The 21569-nt window shown below is 42.2% G+C and overlaps 1 protein-coding gene across 1 annotated transcript in view; it reads left to right on the top strand.

Moving 5' to 3' along the window:
* The window catches only part of SORCS3 (sortilin related VPS10 domain containing receptor 3), a 592231-nt gene extending 572183 nt beyond the window's left edge, over positions 1-20048 (top strand). The window contains exons 21-27 of the mRNA XM_059052766.2: positions 2962-3085; positions 4701-4813; positions 8557-8688; positions 10462-10561; positions 11527-11632; positions 17210-17370; positions 18136-20048. Coding sequence (XP_058908749.1) covers positions 2962-3085; positions 4701-4813; positions 8557-8688; positions 10462-10561; positions 11527-11632; positions 17210-17370; positions 18136-18200 — 801 coding nt within the window. The 3' untranslated portion in view covers positions 18201-20048. The remainder of the gene's footprint in view (positions 1-2961; positions 3086-4700; positions 4814-8556; positions 8689-10461; positions 10562-11526; positions 11633-17209; positions 17371-18135) is intronic.
* Positions 20049-21569: the final 1521 nt, after the last annotated feature.

Genomic DNA, 21569 nt, shown 5'->3' with positions numbered 1-21569 from the left:
GTGCTTGTTTTATCATGTCTGTTGATCTGTCCATCCCTCTATTCAGCCATCAACCGATCTTAAATTTTGATTTATTTCAGGCACTTACATGCTTTGTCCTAAATGCTTTAGGCGGCAAATCATTAGCTAGAGTCCTTTATTTGTTTATACTTTTTCCCCCAGCAGGGGTATGAAATGTATCAACAATGTATCAACAGATCTTAAGTGTGTAGCTCCTGAGATCTAACAGAGGCATATACCTGTAATCCAAACTCCTATCAAGATGTATAGTAGTAGCATCACTCCCAAAAGTTCTCTCCTGCCCCTCGTCAATTCCCATCCCAACCCCCAGAACCAATCACTATTTTTTTCATCATAAATTAGATTTGCCTTTTCTAGAACTTCATTTAATGTAATCATACCATGTGAATTCTTTCATATAAGGCTTCTTTCATTTCTTACGGTTTGGGGACTTATCCATACTGTTGTGTATATCAATATTTGTTCTTTTCTGTTCATTACATGCATATACTGTGACTTGTTTATTCATTTTCCTATTGATAAATTCTCCTAGGTTCTTTTCAGTTTTTGGCTAGTATGAATGCACTGCTATAAACATTTTCTTTTGTTTGTGGATATTTTTTTTTATCTTGACTAAATCCCCAGGACTTCAATTGCTAAGTCATAAATATAAAATGTTACAACTACTTTGGAAAAAATTATCGCAATTTCTCATAAAACTGAACTTTTTCCTACATCGTTGCACCATTGTACATCCCACCAAAAATGTATGAGAGTTCCAGTTGCTCCACATCCTCAATAATATTTGATATTATTATTTTTAAAGAAAATTTAGCCATTGTGTTTGGTATATAGAGGTATCTCATTTTCCTTCCAAAGAATATGACGTAGCTACTGAACCTGTTGAAGGTATTCTGACAGGTAAGTCATAATGGGTTGACTAGTAGGAACTAGAAAATTTGCCAAAAGCCACTCATCAGTCCTATGTGTTCTGATTCCTGAATGAGTCCTCACAACTTCTAACCCAAACCTTTAATTTAAAAGATAAAGACCTAAGGTACACAGTGGGGACAAATTTTGCCCAAGGTAATTCATTAAAATAGTAACAGAACCAGAGTATCAAGTCTCTGTTCATGTTATACTAAAGATGGCAACTCAGTGGCACACATTCTTCCTTTATTCCATGTCAGTGGCTGACATTGCCATGCTGAGCCCAACTTGACTTCAGCTTCCTTCTCAACACAGGACACTAAACAGCCACTATTGGCCCATGGGAGTTGATTTCATCACAGAACCTACTTGTACCTCATTTGTTGTTTAATTAATAAGGCCACACCCTTGTGCATATCATCACAGAGCCATAAGTATGGAGAAGTATGCTTGGGCTCTGGGGCTTACCCTTAGTTAAGAAAAAGAGTGTAACTCTTTCAATACTCACTTCTTTCTTTCATTCAGCAAGCAGAGAAGAAAGGGTGTCAGAAAGCTTAGGGCAATATCTCTAATCCTGTCCAACTCCAGCCATCAGCCGGGTCATAAAATAGAGCAATAGAATATTAAAGCCAAGAAATTAAATGATTGTTTCAGAGGCGCAGTTGAAAATTCTGAGCCAGAAAGGAATTTTAGTCTTGCAGGAGGGACGCTGTCTGAAAGCTGCCTCTCTGAGCCTCTGGAGGGTCCAGGTGCAAGGGTGTGCTGTGTGAACACTGGCTGATACCCACATTTTGAAAGGGAAACTCTATGCACCCCCAACATCATTACTCTATGCTATTGTCGTCCTAACACACAGAGAGGAGAAGGGTCTGCTCATCTGCACTTGTGACATCTCTTCATGAGCTGCCTTAGAGAAGCCTCCTACTAATATGTCTTACCTTGCAAGCACCAGATAACTCGAGAGGGCACTGGCTTCAAGATAATCACTGAATAATGACTCTTCAGTCGCAGAATCTGCATTCTCTTCTCTCCAGAAAGCACCTGCTTCTATCCAGATCCTAATTCCCAAGGAAAAAATATGCTATTCTCTTTCTTTATCCTTGACAAGTCCCTGTCTGTTATGATCAAGGAAAGAAAACAGAAAAGGAAAAAAGATTAAAAAGTGAACACAGATATGCATATTTATATGTTTTCCAACTTATTTAAATTGTTAGAAATGCCTTGCAATGGAAAACACAGATATGACCAAACAAAATGTCAATAATATGACCATACATCCAAGTTATATAGGGATTCTGCTAGATGTAAGACAATTTACCAAGGGTGGTTGATACAAAAATAAATAAAATGTGGTCACTTCTCTGAAAAAATCTTACGGCCCGAGGGAATACAGGATGAAAATATAAGTGACACGGAATATTAGAGGAAAAGAGAAAAATGATTGTCTATTCCCAGAGTCACTAGGAATGGATTACAAAAGATGCTTCTACTTTGCCCCAGGAGAAGGAGTAAAATGACATGCAAAATCCAGGGTGGCCAGTCTTACCTTCATCTCTCAGAATTAACATTTTACAGTGCATTTCAAGTATATTAATGCTCTTCCTGGATACTGGATATACACTCACAGTTTTATGGTTTTTTTTGTTTGGTTTTTTTTTTTTTTTTTTGTGGTATGCGGGCCTCTCACTGTTGTGGCCTCTCCCGTTGCGGAACACAGGCTCCGGACGCGCAGGCCTAGCGGCCATGGCTCACGGGCTTAGTTGCTCCGCGGCATGTGGGATCCTCCCGGACCAGGGCACGAACCCGTGTCTCCTGCATCGGCAGGTGGACCCTCAACCACTGCGCCACCAGGGAAGCCCTACACTCACAGTTTTAGAAAGCTGTGCATTTTTTTTTTTCCTTTTTCATGTTAGGATCCCTTGGGGATATGCAAATGCTATGCAGATTGGTGACAGTCTGAGATTTACAGGAAAGGAGGGAATCTGATATCCCATAAAGGAGTAAATAAGTGTTCCTGCTTCTCTCTTTTAGCCCCTCATCACCTTGGACAGCAGCATTTCCTTCACATTCCTAGCAGAGGGAACCAATACCATCACTGTCCAGGTGGCTGCTGGGAATGCCCTCATCCAGGACACAAAAGACATCGCGGTTCACGGTAAGCCCCGTGATGCCCCTTCCTGCCCAGCCAATCCCCTCCATACACCATAGCAGCAATCGCTGACTGCTTTGGAAATGCCCCAGGGCATAGGAAAATTAGGTAGGTCCACAAAATGTATCCAAACCCACTTCTTACCTTGTTCTTGAGTAGATACGGAGGTTGTTAGAGAAGCAGATCACGGACAGGCATTTCTTGTCTTCTGTGATGTGTCTGCATCAAAACCTGATGGTCTCATTAGACAGAGATGTATCATAAGTTGAAGGAATGCTGAGCTGGAAAGACTATCATAGAAGCATCTAGATCTGATGACCTGCCAAGGTATCTCACACACATGTGGCATCCATTCTTTGTTAGGATGGGGACCAGTGATTTCAAAAGCTGGAGGAGTCATGGTCCCTGCTCTTGAAGAACTCACAGATTAGGTACTGAGATGAACTACACATAACTGATGTGTTTTCTTTGTTGTTTGAGATTCTGATCTTTGGCTGCAAAAAGGCTGAGACCAAGGCTGAGAATAGAGAGACAGAGCAAGGCAGGAGAGTGGTCAATAGGGCCACCATTCTGTTCTCAATCCTGGAGAACCACTCTTAATTTTTAAATTTCTTTGAAATCAAATTGTGCTTCTACCACCATCCTACAAACCTCCCACATACCCTAAAAACAGCCACTATACCAGGGTTTTCCAGAAAGTTGTACTGAGTGAGGTACGTGATCCTCTGACTCAGTCTGTATTTCTTCCACCTCACACCAGGTGAGTGCCTTTTCCTACAGCTCTGCAAACTTGAGGCTCAGGCTCTCTCACAGGGCACCTGGAAGGCTTTAAGTAAACATTTTTATTGGAATGTAAGTGGGAGTGTGGGGTCATTAGATGCAAACTATTGGATAAACAACAGGGTCCTACTGTATAACACAGGGAACTATAGCCAACCTCCTAGGATAAACCATAATGCAAAAGAATATAAAAAAGTGTGTATATAACTGAGTCATTTTGCTGTACAGCAGAAATTAACACAACATTGTACATCAACTATACTTCAATGTAAAGAAATTTTTTTAAATACAGAGAAGTGCACAGATCGTGTTTTAGCTTCATGAATTATCACAAAGTGGACAGACCTGTGTACCTACCAAACAGACTGAGAAACTGAATGTTACCCACACCCTAGATACAGGGTTTTGACCTGTTTTCTAACTCCCTGAGGCAGTTTTTCTAGCAGGATCCATGGAACTAAAGGAAGGATAAGAAAAGGCTTCATTCTAATCTAGCCCAATTTATTAATGCTTTATTGTTGCCTCTGCATGATACCACCTACAGCAGCAAAAGCCCCCTTCTTCTGGAGTTTCACAAGTTTCTTGCATTTCAGATAATGTTCATTTACAAGAAGAAGTCTTTAAGATTTTAAAAGCAAACAAAAACGGTAGGAGCACAAATTTACTTCCAGTCACCAAATGCCACTTTATTTTAGAAGCCAAGAGACAGGCTGAAAGGAAGGACTTTGAGATGAGGCCACATGAAAGACTGTGCCCTTTCCCTAAAGCACAGTGATCATGGAGTCCCCCTTGCCTATCACACCCTCTCTCAGCCTCACTCACACACGCTCTCTCCTTGCAGAATACTTTCAGTCCCAACTCTTATCATTCTCTCCTAATCTGGATTACCACAATCCTGACATTCCGGAGTGGAGGCAAGATATTGCCAATGTGATCAAGCGGGCTCTGGTGAAAGTAAGTTGGCTTTTTCTTTGCTTAAGTGTTTATGAATAAAGAACAAGATGCTGTGGTCCAGAATACATTTTCACGGATGCAAACCACCATTCCGCAGTTCGGTAAAGATTATTTCTCTGTAAAAAGAGAGAGAGAAAAGAAGAATAGGGGAAGTGAAGGATGGGAAGGAAAGATGGAGAGATTAGACGGAGAGAGACAGAGACAGAGAATCAATCCGGTGCTCAAGGATGGGCAATTGGGCCCATCTTAATCCTAAATTTTTCTAAGACAGAAAATTGACCCCTTTAATGAAATGATGGCTGGGCCACTCATTGAGTCTTTACTAATGTCATTCATTTGGTTGGCTGTTTGCCCACCAAGGTTTGGGTTTTTGTTTGTTTGCTTTTGCTGTTGTTTTTCAACCAGTCAGACCTCAAGACCCCCACTGACCATATGTGGCCATCAGAAGGCCGCAGGTCAGGAAACAGAGCGTGGCAGCAGACTCGGGGGTTATAGAGTTTGCCCAAGGTCATATTTTCCTTAGACAGAGTTGAAAGTTGAAAGGGTTTTGTCAACCCTTTGCTCAGACCTAGGCACTGGACTATAATAGTGAATAAAACATGGTCAATTCAAATGTAGAGATAAGTCGAATATGCAGCTAGTCCTATGGTAGAGGCATGGCCAGCATTTCACAAGAGCACAGAGAAAAGTGCAGTTCACTCTGTCCAGGAAAGTTCAGGCTTCGCACACATTTGTGATTCAGTAAATACTTGTGAACTATTAGAATAGTCTTTGGAGGGGATACTTGAACTCTGTTTGAAAGGCTAAATAGTAGTTAACAGAGAGAGGATGATGTCTTTCAGGTAGAATGAACAGCGTGTGCAAAGCCAGGCTTAGTGGAAAGCACAGCATATTTGGGACATGGCAGTTTAGTGTAGCCAATGTATAGGTTATAAGGGCAGGTGTGAATGATGTTGAGCAGGGGTGGATTGGTCAGTCTGTAAAGGGTCTGAGAAGCCAAAAGGGGTTTGACATACATCCCGTAGGCTCTGGGAAGTGTTCTTTCTTCATTAGATTGGGTTGGCCAAAAAGTTCATTTGGGTTTTTCCGTCAGATGTTACAGGAAAACGCGAACGACCTTTTTGGCCAACCCAATATAAGTAAAACTGTCTGACAACGGATTTATGTTTCAGACACCCATTCTGGTGGCAATGCAGAGGATGGGCTCCAGAGGTGGGAAAGTGAATAGTGTCGGGGGAGATTTCACAAAAGATGACCAGTTAAAAGGCTACTGTGATCCTGAAGAGGGACGATTCAAAGGCTACTTAGGCAGCTGAGCAAGAGAATCGGTGACTAATAAAATACAGTGTGGATGAGAGGGAGGGAGAAACTTTCTGATTTTAAGAGTAGGAAGGAGAGGGTTTGCCTTGCCATTGATCAAGAGGGTGACTGTGCAGGAGAAACACGCGTGGGGCGCAGTAATCATTTGGTCTTTTATATGAATTCGGAGCACGTGAGAAACAACTGGATGAAGATAAGCAAGAGAGTTGAAGATATGGATTGGGGACCAAGTGAGGTTTCCGTGGGAGGTAGCAATGTGGGAACTGAGGCTGTGGAGCTCTTTAGATTCCCCCCAGCCCACCCTCAGAGGGAGAGGGGGCAGGACAGAGGTGGATGCTGTTGCTTCCCAAGGCAGAAGAGAAAGATCTAGGGAAGGACATGGAGAAGAAGCTGCCAGGAAGGAAGAAGCACAAATAAAAGAGAATGACATGAGAGCATTCCTGTGGGGAGTTGTCCACAAGAAGAACTTCACCTCACATCTTTTTATAAAGAGATCGTTCCTAGAGAGGGATGAAAATGAAATTGCTCTTGTATGCCTTCGACTGTGAAACATCCAGGATCGTGTGGGATTCTGTATGACTGGAGTTAGGTCCCTCCAAGGTCCCTAACCAAGTGATGCACCCTGAGACCACTCTTCCCTGGGACACAGGGTCACACCAGCCACAGCACTCATAAGCTCATCCCCTTCTCTCAGCTGGGTGATTGTCTGACCTCAGTCTGGTCTCTGAGACTTACTTCCCCTGGCTGGTTAGGATGAGGCCATCTTGCCTCCCAGTAGGAAACTGAGGCATCTGGCAAAGCCTCTTCAGGCTGCACGGGGATGCCTCCCCACTTTGGAGGGCTTTTCAGGCTTCTGACTGCAGCTCGCTACTTCTCTGAAGGTTGGCGCGCTCTCTTTCCTGCATCACATTCCTGAGCGTTAACTCCAATCTCTAGTTCCGAATAAGAATCAGGGCTGAGCTAATGGGAGACAACCCCTCCACTTCTATTCAATCCAGTGTCTATTCTTTCCTCCAGGTCAGGCATCATTTGGAACAATGAGGTAGCCACAGAGTTCGCCCCACGCCCCCATGGAATGTCTGGGCAAACATATAATAAGAAGTTATCAGAGAAAAGAATGTAGCAGACAGACGTACTCATATGTTACCGTGGACATGATCTAAGTTCCTTTCATGGTAATCTGGAGGTGCTGGGGACGAGAGACTGACACGGAACAGGTCACTGCAGGCGAGATAGTCAGGGTAGACTTCTTGGAGGAGGCAGGTGTTCCAGCCAAGTCAAAAACTATATATATCGTATTTGGATTGACAGAAGAAGAAGTTTTGTTCTAGATATAAAGACCTTCCAGAGACACATAGGAAAGAACAGGCCTACTCTTTACACGGGAGAACTCAGAGTTTTGTTTTCTTAAGGAATTTGCCTTCAGATGGAAGCTTATGTTTAGTTTTTATCCAAAAACAATATAATCCTTTTACTAAACACTCAGGAATAGAAAAATTCATTCACTACTTCAACATCTTAACAGAACTTTTAGTGCTTTGTTTTATTTTTTATGTTTATTTTTTATTTTTATAGAGTTGTAACCAAAGAAATGTGAGGTAATATATCAGAATACAGCTGTCATTAAGTGTTTTTCCATGTTGCCTCACTGTACTAATTATCATCTTTGTGGTAGTATAACCATTATTTACTTAACTTTTTTGAATATTTGAGTCTTTCCCATTTATTTGACATAAATAATGTTCTGAGTGTTTCTTCCTCCATATGGCTTTTCTTATATTTTGGATCATTTCTTTAGGACAAACACTCCAAAGTTAGTTACTGAATGAAGGGTCTGAATATTTTTATGACCTTCCAGTAAGTCTTTTGAAAACCAAATTGGCAATATGTATCCACTTTTAGTGCTGCCAGCAACAGTGGAGGAAACCTCTTAATTGAAGCCTCACCAGTATTAGCTACTGTAACTTAACAAAAAATCCCGCTTTTAGTAAGTGAAAACAAGAGCTGCTTTGCTCTTTTTTTTTTTTTAATTTGCGTTTTCCCCTGTTTGTTTATAACTTCTTATTCTTCATTTGGAGCCAGTCTGTTCATGTTTTAGCCAGAAGCTCTAGTCCTCTTAGTGCAGAAAAATGGAAAATATGGGAGGAGCTTTTGCCAATATTGCCAGCAAACAGTATTTTGAAAACCATTTGTAGTAGTATTTTAGTTTCAGTACAAATGTATATAAGAGCAGAGGAGGAAGTAAAACTAATAATTCTCTACCTAGCAGTTCGAGGGGAAAACAGAGAAGAAGCCTGGATATATACTGGAAACTGTGCCTTAAATGCTGCATTTAAAAAAATGTATGGTCCATATCCTTGTTATTGACTTGGGGAAGGCTGGCTCCTCCAGGACCCCATTCTTTGGTCTCAACATCTTTGCAGGTAACCAGCATCCCAGAAGAGCAGATCCTAGTTGCCGTGTTCCCTGGCCTCCCCACTTCTGCAGAGCTCTTCATCCTTCCCCCCAAGAACTTGACAGAGAGGAGGAAAGGCAATGAAGCGGACCTGGAACAAGTAAGTGAAAGAAAACTAACTTGGTAGGAGTCTTGCCTCCACCTCATAATCGAAGGGGACACAAAGTATTTCCAGCCAAAAAGTGGGATGAGCCCTTTTCCTATGGGTCCATCAGACTCTTTGTCCAGCACCCAGGGCTTTGGAGAGCAATCAGCCTTACTTAGAATAAACACAGAGGCATAAACACTGGAGCATTCAGCTGCGCAGGAAAGAAGAGTACCCCTGAAGTCATTCATCCCAACAGTTGCCATTCCTGCAACTTGCTCATGTCTCCCACCCAGTGACTTGTTCTGGAGAAAAGAGATGGGGGAGACGAAGAGAGGAATTTGAGTTTCCCTATCTATTTCTGGGAAAATGTGCTTCCTGTCTTTAAAGATCCTAGTCAATAGAAGTTCTGCTTCTAGGAAGAAAATGAACTGCTTTTAAACATGTGTCTTTGGAAAGAGACGGATTGCCTCATCTTGCTTTGACTAAGGAAGCAGCATTCCCCAAAGGGATCATGGTTTACTGTCCTTATCGGATGGCATATAGTTCTTGTGACCCGCATACTGGCCTAGAAATGAAGTCAGTGGTGGTCCCGTGGTTCTCCTTCTCTTCCTGCTCTTGCTGGGGTCTTAACTGGCCGTGCTTTGCTTTACGCTTCCATGCTCCTGTGATGCTAAGTTAGAAGCAGCAATAAGTGAGAAGGAGGCTGCTAAAAATCAGCGTGAATCAAACACATTGGCTCCCATACGAGTTAATCATTGTACAGATGTCTTCCACACCCCTCTACTACTCACCTAGCTGTCACCCCACCCCCACATCCATCCACAGTCCTCTGCGAGCTGCACAGATGCCATCATGGTCAGTTTCTCTGGAAAATGAAGCGGATCCTTGCATTGCAGGGCTGCATATTGAAATTGGCCAGATATAAATTCAGCTTCTCAATGCGTACATCACTTTTACAAGACCTCTTTACTCTGAAATAGCAAGTGGCATGTGTGAACTATATTTGGAAGCTACAATATCCATCCATTTAGATAAATAGGTAATTACGGTGATGAATAGCAGCTGTGATATTAAGGCACGTACAGCGAGATAAGAGTTAGGGACAACAGTCTCAGTCTGCCTCAGCTCTCATGTGGGAATTATACAGTGATTAAATCGATGTTACGTGTTCTGAGACTTGCTGGGGAAAAGTAAAGAGGAAGAATTATCCCATAAAAAGGAGGCAGCTTGTCCTTTAATGTTTGCCTCCCATTGTCTCTAAAAGAGAAACAGCAGAGGAGCGGGCTGGGGTGTATGTGCCTGCTTTAATCCTGGCAGGGCCTTCTCCACCCTGTGCATATTGCTTGCTCAGATTAAAGAACTAACGGTTGGTCAGTTGACTTTCTTTCATTGGGACCCACAACAGGTCTCTCTATGGAAAGGTATACAGGCTTAAAAGGCACTGAACTGGGAGTTGAATGAAACCTCTATGTCTGTTGTCAACTCGAATTCACTAGGTGGCTGTGGACACGCCTCTCTCTGTCTCACTCTCCTCTCCAGTATAAGCGAATAATACCAGCTGTGTCCTTGGCTTCACAGGGCTCTAGGGGCTGGGCGAAACAGATGGATAAAAATGTTCCAAAATCCTGTCCTCTGAGTGAACATGGTCATTTTTTGCCTATTGACCCTGGTTTCTTATTCCATGAGAGAGCACCGTCACATGACATTTCTTCCCATGCAGCCTCTCTCTCTCTCTCTCTCTCTCTCTCTCTCTCTCTCTCTCTCTCTCTCTCTTTTTCTCCCCAGATTGTAGAGACGCTGTTTAATGCTCTAAACCAAAATTTGGTCCAGTTTGAGCTGAAGCCAGGGATTCAAGTCATTGTGTATGTCACACAGCTGACTTTAGGTGAGTGCGTGTTGGGATTCGTGGAGGGCACGGGATGAGTATGGTGCTCTGATATCCTGGAGACAAAAGGGAGGAGATAGTTACCAAACACTTTTCCATAAATGCCCGTAAATGGCTTTGTGTAGTGATGGCAAAGAAAGAGTAATCACATCTTCCTTGCGGCTTCCTGCTAAGGTGGCAAGAAGACTTTCTTAGAAGTGGCTTTGCTACTGAATGCCTTGATGATCTTGGGGAAAAACCTACAATTTCTTTGGGCTTTGGACTTTATTATGTTTTTTATCTAGAACAGTTGGGGTTATATGAGGTAGTCCTCGGGCTCTCTTAATTTCTATGATCCTCCGATTCAGTGAATCTTGGTTGGAAGACTAGATCAAATAACTTTAAAACTCTCTTTGATTTATAATGTGTAACTCTAAGTAGAAAAAGTGCCCAGCTCTAGGTGGTTGATTTGTGAAAGGAATAAAAAAAGGCACGTCCCATTGGGCATCCACCTCCGGCTCTCTGGGAAAGCCTATGTGCTAAACATTTCTAATTAATAAAAACTTTTCAGATGAGGAGATTCCAAATGTACCCATCCAGCAGTGTTTTACCACAACAGTATAGAGGAAGAGATTGAAGCAGTCCATCAGTGTTTAATCCAGAGTTCCCAGTGGGCCACCTATAATCACGTTGACAGGCAATCGGGCTGTCTAAGAGAAAGAACATTCAAGCCCTATTCCTACCCCCCTTAGCTGCGTACAGTTTACACAAGGAGCAGCATGTTTCCCCAGGCAGAGCAGATCCCTAAGAAGCTGTAGATCAGGGGTACCATTCTCATCATTGAAGCCAAGCTTCCTCTGCCCAGATAGCACGCAGGACAATTGGAGGCTGGATATAAGGATGGAGACCAACTGGCTTCCTTTCTCCAACGGATACTCCCTCCAGCTAATAGCTTCCGAGTGAGCAAGTCTGTTCTTTCTTCCTAGCTCCACTGGTGGACTCCAGTGCTGGGCACAGCAGCTCAGCCATGCTTATGCTCTTGTCAGTGGTGTTCGTCGGCCTGGCTGTGTTTTTGATCTACAAATTTAAAAGGTATGTGCTACCATCACTCCGTTTTAATCGTGGGGCTAGATTCATGGGAGCTGATTCCCCCTGTAACCGACATTCCTAAACTCATCCTAAATAGGTGATTTCAACTGTCCCTGAAGCTCTGCTTGGCATTGGCGAAGAACAGGAATGGTTTAGGGTCAGGGAATAAAGGAGCTTAAGAATCTGAACGCTCTCTAGTTTATAATTATGTTGAGTTAGAAAAATGAGGGGTAGCCTATGAAATCAGTTAATTCTCTTCAAGAGAAGTTTGAGAGGTTTTCAAACCTCACCTAAGTTTCTAAAGTAAGGTCTCAAATATTTAAGAGATCTTTTTCTACAGCTTACCACCCATTCAGGGTGGTGAAGTGGAGAAAATGCAGCTGAAATCTGGTTATGCATATATGCACACACACATATTTTCTTATCTTGTATTGCTGATATCCAACATCTCTGTTTAAATTTGCATGCCAAAATATATAGTTTTATATTCCTCCCTATTTTTCCTGTTTCTAGAGGGAAATTGATCAGGGAAACCAAACCCCACACATATTCCAAAGTTATTTTTGAAGGCCAGAGGCAGGGTGATATAATAGGATACTTATTAAAAACAAGAAATTGCAATCAATAATTCTGTACCATTTTTTGAATAATGTAATACATCTACCAAGAGATATGCTGGTTAAGAGTATTAACTTGAAAATCAGACCCAATTTTTTTTTTTTTTTTTTTTTTTGCGGTACGCGGGCCTCTCACTGCTGTGGCCTCTCCCGTTGTGGAGCACAGGCTCCAGACGCGCAGGCCCAGCAGCCATGGCTCACGGGCCCAGCCGCTCCGTGGCATGTGGGATCTTCCCGGACCGGGGCACGAACCCGTGTCCCCTGCATCGGCAGGCGGACTCTCAACCACTGTGCCACCAGGGAAGCCCCAGACCCAATTTTAACTTTCAACATTTGCAACCATAGGCAATTGAATTTGCCTCTCTAAGCCCTCATTTCCTAATGTGTAAAGTGGAAAAACAATAACACTTTGTAGGTTTGCCATATGTTTTCAAGGTAATAATATCTGTATCTAGTACATAATAAAATATCACAAAAGCTAAGCTGCTATAAATAACATGCCTCCCAAAGGCTTCTCCTGTGTTACAAATCGGCACATAGTAGGGCTCAGACGTATCAGTGGCATAGAAACGTGCTTCATAGGAAGCCTGGGTAAAGTAAAAATATCATTAATTATTGTCAGATGAGTTTTGAAAGTATAACTTTCAAAAGTTATACTTTTGAAAGTCCTGGGAGTTTTTCTAGATGCTGAAAGTAATGCTTTTAGATTTTGGAAGAAATCAGTGGTAAAGGTGCTTCACTTTACCTCCCCACCCCCAGCCCCCATCAGCTCTCCTCTAGTGGATTTCTCAGGCTTAAAAACACCAGTTTTACTCAATAGACATCTCAGCATTAGCCAAAACAGCAGGAATTCTTAAACACTCTCCACTAGAAAGACAGAGTGGGGTTTACCTTTCTATTCAATTTTTAGACCAGTTATGTGAGTTCACGTCCTCTTGGATCAAGATGGGTCAACCCACCTGCCATGTTCCCTTTGAAGAAGGGGAAAAGCCTTCATATCCAATTAGCGAGCAAAGATTCAGTATAGAAACAGTCTGGTCAAAGCAACACCCATTTATGGGTGTACTTGAGTTACACACAAAGCACACTTTTGTTCATTCAAGGATTTGGTTGTGGGGAAGCCTGGTGGTTGCTGGGACATGAAGATCAGTTAACCCAAATGTATCACCTTCTGGCTCCTAGACCTGCATGCTCACTGAGGACCAGGGCCAGTAGAAGTCCCGCAAAGAGGTATTTGTGTCAGGTGTCTCAAAATTAAGGCAAGATCTGCCCTGTGACTTAGAAAGTTTTCTGCTCTCTTGTAAATGTTGCTAAACTTCATAGACAGTCAACTTACTCATGTCACCATCCCTTAATGTGCAGACTTTAATACTTGAATCTATGCCAGTTAATGGCATCTCTGAATTATTCTACCGCTGTTATCCCCAAATATCAGCCAACCCTTTCTATGTCCCTGGCAGGGAATCAGGATACAGGAAACAAATACTAGTCAAACTGGATAAGCGGTTTGAGTCAATTAAGAGTAACCAATCATCAGTTACATTTTCTTTTCTAGTCACCTTTTCTGGAAGTTTTCCTCCCAGTTCCCAAGCCCTTTGGCTGAGGTCCTTTTGGATCTCCCTTTGTTTCTTTGGTCTCCTTTCCCTCCTCACCACCTGGAACTCCAGTGATGGCTACATGGAGGGTGCATAGCTTGCTGACAAGTAAAGGTCAAGTTCTTATACTTGATTCCTAGAGTCTCCTCTGCTTCTTTCATTTCTGTCCAATAGAACTTTCTGCAAAGATGAAAACACTCCATAATCTATACTGTCCAATACAGTAGCCACTGGTATGGTGGAAAAACTGAATTTTTAATTTTATTTAACTTCAATGAATTCAAATTTAAATAGCTACAGCTGACTAGTAAACACTTTGAAGGCACAGGCTAGGGAAAGGGTAATTCTGTTTCTGTTTCCAGATCACTGGCCATACTGTTTTCAAACCCCAAAACTTTCCCTCTGCCATCTCCAGCATTAATTCATTAAGCCATTAATTTATTCAGCAAACATTTATTGAGCACCTGCTGTGTGCCAGGCACTGAAAACAACCTCAGTGTCCCAAGTGGTCACTTAATAGAGGAAGAACAGAATTATTTAAAGGAATCTTGGGGATCATGGTAAGTCTATTCTCCTTCCTCTGTTAAGTGACCACATTTGATCTTATTCTTGTATAGTGACTGCTATTTTGTGATGTCTTAGGCAATATAATTAAAAATCATTTTGAGATGGCTTTTATTTTCTGAAAACTCTTCCTAACAAGACCTTCTTTCTATACTGTAGGTTTGTTTTTTCTTATTGTCCAAGAAAACTTGTGAAATTTTATATTTCTTCCAGTCTTTTTTCAGTAAGGCTTTCATCACAGTGCGAAGCCTACTTTGCTTTTTCTAAATTCCTCCCACGGACTTCTAATACTTAATCATAGTTGGAACAAACAAATAAAAACTGAAATTTATGAAAACCGATCCATCTTACTCCTCTTATTAAAACTTACATGAATGTATAGCCCAAGACGTGCCTCTAAATCTCATTTCCCACCTTTCTTATCTGCAAAAGCAGGGTTTAGTCTTGACTTACTGTCTCAACTGTCCTACAAGTGGATGTGTTAAGAAATAAAAAGCAATTTGAAGAAAATTTTAAATGCTGCAAGTTGTGACATAAAATTCATTCCCTTCCAACCATCTATTAAAAATATTGAAAAAATATGCCCATTTTCAGAGATTAAAATAGAGTGAACAGTCTTTATAAGGGCAAATTTATCCAAATCCTCACAGGTATCAATCATTAAAAAAGCAGGAAAGGGGAGGTAGTGACCTCTGGCTACAGCTCTGAAGTACCCAGACTTGTGTGATCAGGAATGGTTTGACTGCCCCCAGCCCCTAATAAATATTACAGTTGATCCCAACGTTCATGAGTAATATGTACTTTTATGATTAGAAGAAATCTAAGTCATTAGGCTGCCTTTCTATTTAGTTAAGAAGAAAGTAAGGGCCAGCATGAAATTTTAATTGCACACATTTAGAGAGCCTGCGGTTTGCTGCCTCACATAGAATCTCTTCACTTAAGGTTCTTATAAATTATAGTAAGCTGGTTTAGACCAGTAGGAGTCAGGAAGACACCTCCCTTAATGTATGGAAAGCAACCATTAAAAACATGAAAACTGGACATAAATGAAAAGTAGAAACTGTCCATGTTTTGAACATATTTTGGGATCTTTCCTTCCAAATTAGCTATGGAAGACCTTATTAAATGCCTCACATTCTACCTCATTGTGAGGTTGGAGTAGGGAAGGGAATGTAGATGCTTGAAAATACCACTGGTTGGCACTAGGGCAACAGAGTGATTCTGCATAGAATGTTCTGGTTTGGGGTAGGTGTCAGACGTCTGAAGTTTTAATAACATCTATGCCAGTAATCAGCTTCATGAAATGTATGGACTTCAGACCAATTTCCCCATCATTTAATGAGGTAAGAGAGGGCTCTTCTACCTGTAAAATTCTAAGGTAAAAGTGTGGTCTTTTTGTTTGAGAACATAATATATGAAAATAGAAAGAGCATAGGCTTTGAGGTCATTTATTCATTTATTTGCCAAATGCTGAATGTAAACCACATGCCAGGCACTGTGCTAAGTTAAGTGTAGAGCAGTGAAAATGGAAAATGTAGACCTTGCAGACATGGGGCTTTTTGTGGGAGAGAAAGACAGACAGAAAACAAGTCCACACACATAGCCTATTCCATCACCCTAAACCAACCCTATTCATTTCTTTCATAGACACCATCCCATAATTACATATTTATGACAGGAGAGAGTGGGTGGTCAGGAGAGATTGGGTGGAGATTGGGCAGTCAGGAGAAGCCTTTCAGAAGTGACATGTAAGCCAAATTCTGAAGGACAAGAAGGACACCGTCACGAGAAGAGTAGAAGGAGGTGTGTTACAGAGGGAACAGTTGATTCAAACCTCGTCCCCAAGGTGGGGACGAGTCTGATGTACCAGAATCTTGAAACTCAAAAGTTTGGGTTTCAGACCAGCAGCATCAGTACCACCCGGGAATAGGCAGAAATGCAGAATTTCAGCCCATCCAGTTCAGGCCTATAGAGTAACAAATGTATTTTAACAAGAACCTGGTGAGGCATAAGCATATTGAAATTTGAGAAGCGCAGGATTAGAAGAAGTCAAAGGAGGCTACAGAAACTGGAACACAGTGGGTCAGGAGATGATGGAGATGGGTCAGGAGAGCAGATTTCAGTTTGAACCTACCTGCTCCTCCAACCTCAAGTCTACCTGCCTTGTTTCCAAACCTCCTACCTTTGTGTCTTTGAAGGAAGTTTTTAGCTTCTCTTAATCCTTACCTTAATCCTCTCCACAATCCTCAAAGAAAGCTATTGTTATTCCTATTGAACAGATGAGGAAACTGACTATGGAAGTATTTAAGACACTTGGCCCATGGATGGTGTTCTAAAAATGGTAGCAATGGCTATAAGTCTTTTATTTCTTGGCTATTCATAAAGAAAACCAATGTGAATTGATGAAACTGATACAAACTTAGAAAAAGCTGTCTTTTCACTTTGATACAACCTTATGAGTCTCAAAGTCCAGCTCCTTTGTAAACGTAAGAACTGGTAAATGTTTTAAGGGTTTTAGTGCACACTTGGTCGATAGCATTGCCCTTCTGTTTACACCTGCTTGTTTTGTGCCTCAGAAGAAGGTGCATGCCTCCGGGAGTTCTGTGGCCTACATCTCCCCTGGGCATCTGGGTCCCTCCTTGTGTTCATTGGCCTCATGGGAACAGTATCTGGGTGGCCAGCCCCTTTCCCTGACATTGGTCCTGTAAATAGCTTCTTCCTCCACCTTATCACCCAGGATTTCCCAGTTGCCCCAGGTGGGCATGCCCCGTGATGGTAATGTGATTTTGCTCTGCCCCATGTAGGAAAATCCCCTGGATTAACATCTATGCTCAAGTCCAACACGACAAGGAGCAGGAGATGATTGGGTCAGTGAGCCAAAGTGAAAACGCCCCCAAAATCACACTCAGTGACTTCACCGAGCCCGAGGAACTGCTGGACAAAGAGCTGGACACCCGGGTCATAGGTATGTGTGCTGGTATAACGAGGCTCCTGAGTCCTCTGTCCTCCAGACCCTGAGTCAGCCAGCCCACCTGGTCTGTCCTTCAGGTAGGACTAGCCTGGAGGGTGGGGGAGGAAACAGTTGGCTACAGCGACGTAATCATGTTTTAAAGTGTCCGCCGCCTCTGACCACATGAAATTGGCAGAACTTTTTTCTCTTAGAAGCAGATCAAGATCAAAAGTGCTGGAGTCTGAGTGGGAGAGGGATGAGGCCAGCTATTACTGTTGGACTTTATTTTTTCTATAAAGCAAAAGCATTATACGTCCCAATAATCACGTGAATAGGAACTCTGCCATCAGATAGCCCTGGATTCATTTTCTTGCTCTACCAATCTTCTAGCTCTGGGACCTCTCTGTGCCTCATATTCCTCATCTGTGAAATGGGAATAATAGTATCTGCCTTCTAAGATTGTTGTGATCATGAAATGCCATATATCATTAGCACAGTGTCTGCCACATAATACGTGTTCAAAACCTGTTGGCTATTAGTATTGTGATCAGCAGAGTATAAGATGGCAAGGTATTGCTCCTACCTTGTGTGCTGGGGTGGGAGATGGCAGACGTTAAACGTAGGTAAGATAAGCCAGTGAACTCGTCGGATAGACTACCCAGGTGCCCTATTTCATAAGCACACATGAAGGTGGCTTGGTATTTAGCAATAAATAAAGCACAGACCCACGCCCTTGTGACAGGTACATCCTTACCTCCCTCTGTCTTCTCTCCCCTGCAGGAGGCATGGCCACCATTGCAAACAGCGAAAGCACAAAGGAGATCCCCAACTGCACTAGTGTTTAATACCAACAAGCCACGTGGTCAACCATCTTTCTGACTTTTTATTTTTGATGGTTCCTATTACTCTTATTATGGAAAAATGAAAATGTCTTTTTTTCCCTTTTGTTTACCAAGGGCCCCTTCATAAATAGCAGGCAGATGCTCAGCTTTGGGAGGCGAAGGCATTCGTAACTGATTAAAATGGGACACAAAGAATAAATGGCTGTATTTGTGCTAAGGGCAAAGGATGTCTTCCCATGGCTTTCTTGCTTCATTCTGCCATTGATATAGTGCAAGGAATCTTGTTTCCCTTGCGGTCTTTCTTTCTTTTTATGTTTTAAGTTGGGTTGGCTTTCCACTCCCTTCCCCCACTGCCCCCCGGCCCCCCCGCACAAGCCCAAATCACCAGTACCCGCCTCCTCCCTCCCAGCACGCACCTAAAACGTAAACCATTTTCCAGTTAGGTCTGCAGGAGGAAAGTTGGTGGGGAGTGCGTGTAGCTGCAGGAAGCGTGCACACCTGTCGGAAGAGGCCCCGCCCCGTGCATGTCCATTGCAAGCTGCAGATGGCTTATTGTATATAGTTACAATGTAAGTAGCTCTTTATTTCCTGAGAAATAATTTAACGTTTAGTGAAAAAGAAAACAGAAAAAAGAGAGATGCGTCTGTTGGCTTATGCACCCACCTTCAGAGCTCACCCACCCCCAGGCCTGCTTGACGCTGGGCTCTGGATGCTCTCCAGTTGTCTGTCACACTTAACTCTTGCATCTCTGTGTCTCTGCCATCGCTGGTTTCTATTTCTGTATATAAAGGGGGGAGGGGGGAGGGCGTCTCTGAAACACCTAGCAAAGGAAGGACGAGAGTGACATCATAGAACCTGGGGTTTTTTTTGTCCCATCAGTGATGTGAAAGAAGTTGCCAGATGAAGCCCACTACAGGCTTCAAACTGAAACCCGGATAGGGAAACAAGGCCTCCCCTCCAAAAGGATGTGGTTGAGGATAGCTATTGGCCTGAGGTTTTCCCTAAAGAAGCCAGGCAATGGATCTAGAAAGATGACATTCTGTTTTCCGGTTGGATTCCATGGAATTGAATAATGCTTATGGGGAATTCTCTGGCTGCTCTTACCCTAGAAGAGTCCCTTGGACACTAGGTTAAGCCCAGTGAGTGCCTCAGCCTGGGGGAAGTTAGAGGTGGGAGGGAGCGGGCCTTCGTGGAATCCTGTGACCCTGCAAGCCCTGCAGGCCCCAGAGGGGTGTAGCCTTTAATGATCTTAGACAAAGTTGATTCTCGCAAAGCTGTGCTGCTTGCTTGTCAGATGCGCACAAGTCCACAACTTCCTTAAAGTCAAATGTCTACCTTCAGTTGCCCGAAGGCAGTTCTTGCATCTGGGGCGAGTGACTTTCAAAGCCAGTGTTCTCTTTTCCTGCACCCCAGCCCCTTCATGCGGTTCATGTGTCAGTTCTTTTTAGGAGGATCACTTTCAGCCATGCTGTAAGCATTGTTTTTCTTTTCAGGATCAATATGAGTGTACTTGTTTTATAAAAATGATATACTGTGTATGTGTGTATATATATATATATATATATATATATATATATATATATGGGAGAAAAGGCTGAATTTTTTACCTGTTCATTTTTGTGGGATATTGTTCACATCCTTCTCTGTGAGACCCTGAGAGAATGTGACCTTGAGAAATCGGACTGGCTACATCATAGATCAGAATTAGGAATATTTCTAAAGATCTTGCTGTTTCGTTTCAAGGGTTAAATGGGGCAGACAATTGCAATACTTGTACTAAACACTGGAATACAAATGCATGAGTCATATCTATATATACAGTATATGTACATATACTGTTCTTGGTTTTATCGTTCCATTTGAATATTTCTACTGTAAAAAAAAAGACAGTGGTTTTGAAATTGTTGAAAATAAATGTATTTTTGTACATCAAAGCTATATACCTGGCTGAGAGTTCTCTCTTTGGGCAGTTGTCTTGATCTGTTGTATTATTCGACTATTGCTGCAATAATGCTCCATGGGAGAAAAAAAAAAAAAAAACGACTAGCTTATGACAACAGATATTGATGTTTTGCTTGTGAGTCTTCAGGTTGGCTGTGATTGGGGTGAGCTCAGTTGGGATTGACCAGGTTCTCCTGGGCTAGTTCGGATGCAGGCTTCAGTTGTTTGAAGTCTTCTCCATGAGTTGTCATTATTCTGTGACCAGCAGCCACCCAGGGCATGTTATTTTCATGGTGGATTACAGAATTCCAAGTGAGGCCAGCAGCGCACTCTATCCTCCAAGGCCTTGGCTCAGAACGGCCCCTCTATTTACTGTCACTGACGTTCCATTAACTAAAGAAAACCATATGGCCACGTTCAACATCAGTGAGCTAGGGAAATAAACTCCGGTGCAAAGCATTACTAAATTACATGGCAAAAGGTGTGGCTATATAATTCCAATCTACGGAGGGTAAGAAGAATTGAGAACAATAGTTCAACCTGTGCTACTTACTCGGTTTCTGTGACCCCCATGGGGAACTTACATGAGATGGCCCATTTGAATCAGTCTCCAAGTTTCCCATCTCAGATGAGCAGAAGTCTTAGTAACCCCAAGGCCTTTGAATCTGACACAAGCTCCCAGTGAGTGGTAGAGGCGGGGCTCCAACTCAGGTCTTAAAGATTCAACAGGAGAAATGAAAAGAGGAGAGGAAACCAACATGACATACATCCTTTTTTTAAACCCTTTTTATGCTGTTTGATGCATCAAACCGGCAACAAATCTCTTTCTTACACCAAGTAAGGAATTTGGAAGGAGGAGTAACTGGCTGTCTTGTACATTAGGTAATAATGGAATGTGAACTAAGTGCCTAGAATGAGGGCTGCAAGTTAGAGTTTTAATTATTTATTGTTCAAAATATGTGATAAATTTCCATGGATCCCCAAAATCCAAGAAACTAGAAATTTTGGTCAATAATTTGCTCCCATATTTTGGATACTGACTGACTATTCTGGAATCATATTTTCTGAACTCAGTTGAAGATACAGGATTAAACAAAGGTGGTTTTCTTTCAATTTGTGAATGTATTTAAAAATTGTGTATTATTCTTGGTATATCTTTTCTTGAGTTATACTCACCTTTTAAAAAAATTTACATTATGTAAGTTCCTTCCTTAAATATTGAGAATGTCACATGGTACCTCTAAAAGAAGCAGTGAGTTTTGGGGTCTAACTCCAGTGGTTTATAACATAAAGTGCCTAGACATCTTTAAGGGATTTTTAATGGTTTTGAGCTTCCCCAATAATGTGAAGTGTCTAATAGTCCTATTCCAAGTCAAAGGAGAGTTAGTTTTTGCTTTCCATGAGATCTGAGTTCTTCTCATGTTAATTTTA

Source organism: Kogia breviceps, chromosome 2 (genome assembly GCF_026419965.1).
Source record: "Kogia breviceps isolate mKogBre1 chromosome 2, mKogBre1 haplotype 1, whole genome shotgun sequence".
In the NCBI taxonomy this organism is placed as follows: Eukaryota; Metazoa; Chordata; class Mammalia; order Artiodactyla; family Physeteridae; genus Kogia; species Kogia breviceps.
Note: the sequence above shows the minus strand (reverse complement) of the source record. Positions and strands in the feature narration are given on the sequence as shown.